The sequence below is a fragment of the Sinocyclocheilus rhinocerous genome, unplaced genomic scaffold, assembly GCF_001515625.1.
Source record: "Sinocyclocheilus rhinocerous isolate Xijiao unplaced genomic scaffold, SAMN03320098_v1.1 scaffold3529, whole genome shotgun sequence".
Classification (NCBI taxonomy): Eukaryota; Metazoa; Chordata; class Actinopteri; order Cypriniformes; family Cyprinidae; genus Sinocyclocheilus; species Sinocyclocheilus rhinocerous.
In genome coordinates, this window is record NW_015638987.1 from 5,351 (window position 1) to 6,513 (window position 1,163).

A 1,163-nucleotide genomic window follows, 5' to 3' on the forward strand; every position below is an offset into this window, starting at 1 on the left:
CAGCTGCTGGAAACACACGGTTACTTCACTACACAACTAGTCCAGCAGGTTTATTCCAGAGTTCTTCGCGATTAGATAAATTACATTGTGACACACGCTGACAAATCATATTTCATCAGAGATGAAGATCAGGCGTGGTCAATCTGATGAGTGAAGAGCAGATCAGAAACACTGATTCCATGAGCTTTGGTTCAGATGTTTGCACTGAGAATATAAGAGCTGGACGGATCAACTCTAAACTCACACTAACATGCAGAAATCATCTGAAGATGCTGTTCACAGCGATGCCATAGAAGAACCATTTCTGGTTCCACAAACAACCATTCAGTCAAAGAACCATCTCTTTCTGAGCTTTTTAGAATCTGAAGAACCTTCTTTCGCTACAAAGAAGCTTTTGTGAAACCGAAAGGTTTTTTAGATTCTTTATGGAACCATTCAGACAAAAAGGTTCTTCTGTGGCATCACCGTGAAGCACCTTTATTTAACCATTCAGCTGTCAGTGTCACCCGTGATGAATCAAACTTTACTAGTGATTTTATCCACTAAGATATGAACAGAAATACAACTGAAGAGTAAAATCAAGAGTCTAAACTCTGTGAAAAAGTCAGTCTAACTTATAGAGCACAGATCAGAAACTAATGAAAGGTGTAGTTTAGTCTATCATAAATGATCCTAGACATCTACTAGTGTGCTAATATTCACAGAAATTGAAAATCTGAATATAGATTGAATATAGTTTGACTCACCCTGATCTCGGCTGACAGAGTTCCTGCTCCTCAGATTCTCACTCATGCTCGTCTCGTCAGATGTGTGTGTGTGTGTGTGTGTGTGTGTGTGAGGAGCTTTATAAGAGCCGATCCCTGTCGCCTCCCACGAGACAGAACGCTGAGCAATGAATCCACCCGTCAGAAATCTCAGTTATTCATGCATAACTCCTCCAGCGGTGTGGAAATACAGTCATCATCTCAGTTATGATGCTGTTACATCACTGCTGTTCAAGAGACAAGAGACATGTTTTTATCAGCTGTTTGGACTCTCATTCTGACGGCACCCATTCACTGCAGAGCATCCACTGCTGAGACACTGATGCAGTGCTGCATTTCTACAAACCTGATGAAGAAACAAACTCATACTGATCTCAGATGAACTGAGGGTGAACACAT

General features: G+C 41.1%; 1 protein-coding gene across 1 annotated transcript in view; it reads right to left on the reverse strand.

Annotated features, from left to right (window-relative positions):
- Nucleotides 1-1,138: 1,138 nt before the first annotated feature.
- Nucleotides 1,139-1,163, reverse strand: part of gpr180 (G protein-coupled receptor 180) — a 6,266-nt gene continuing 6,241 nt past the window's right edge. The window contains exon 6 of the mRNA XM_016566381.1: nt 1,139-1,147. Within this exon, the coding sequence (XP_016421867.1) occupies nt 1,139-1,147 (9 nt within the window). The remainder of the gene's footprint in view (nt 1,148-1,163) is intronic.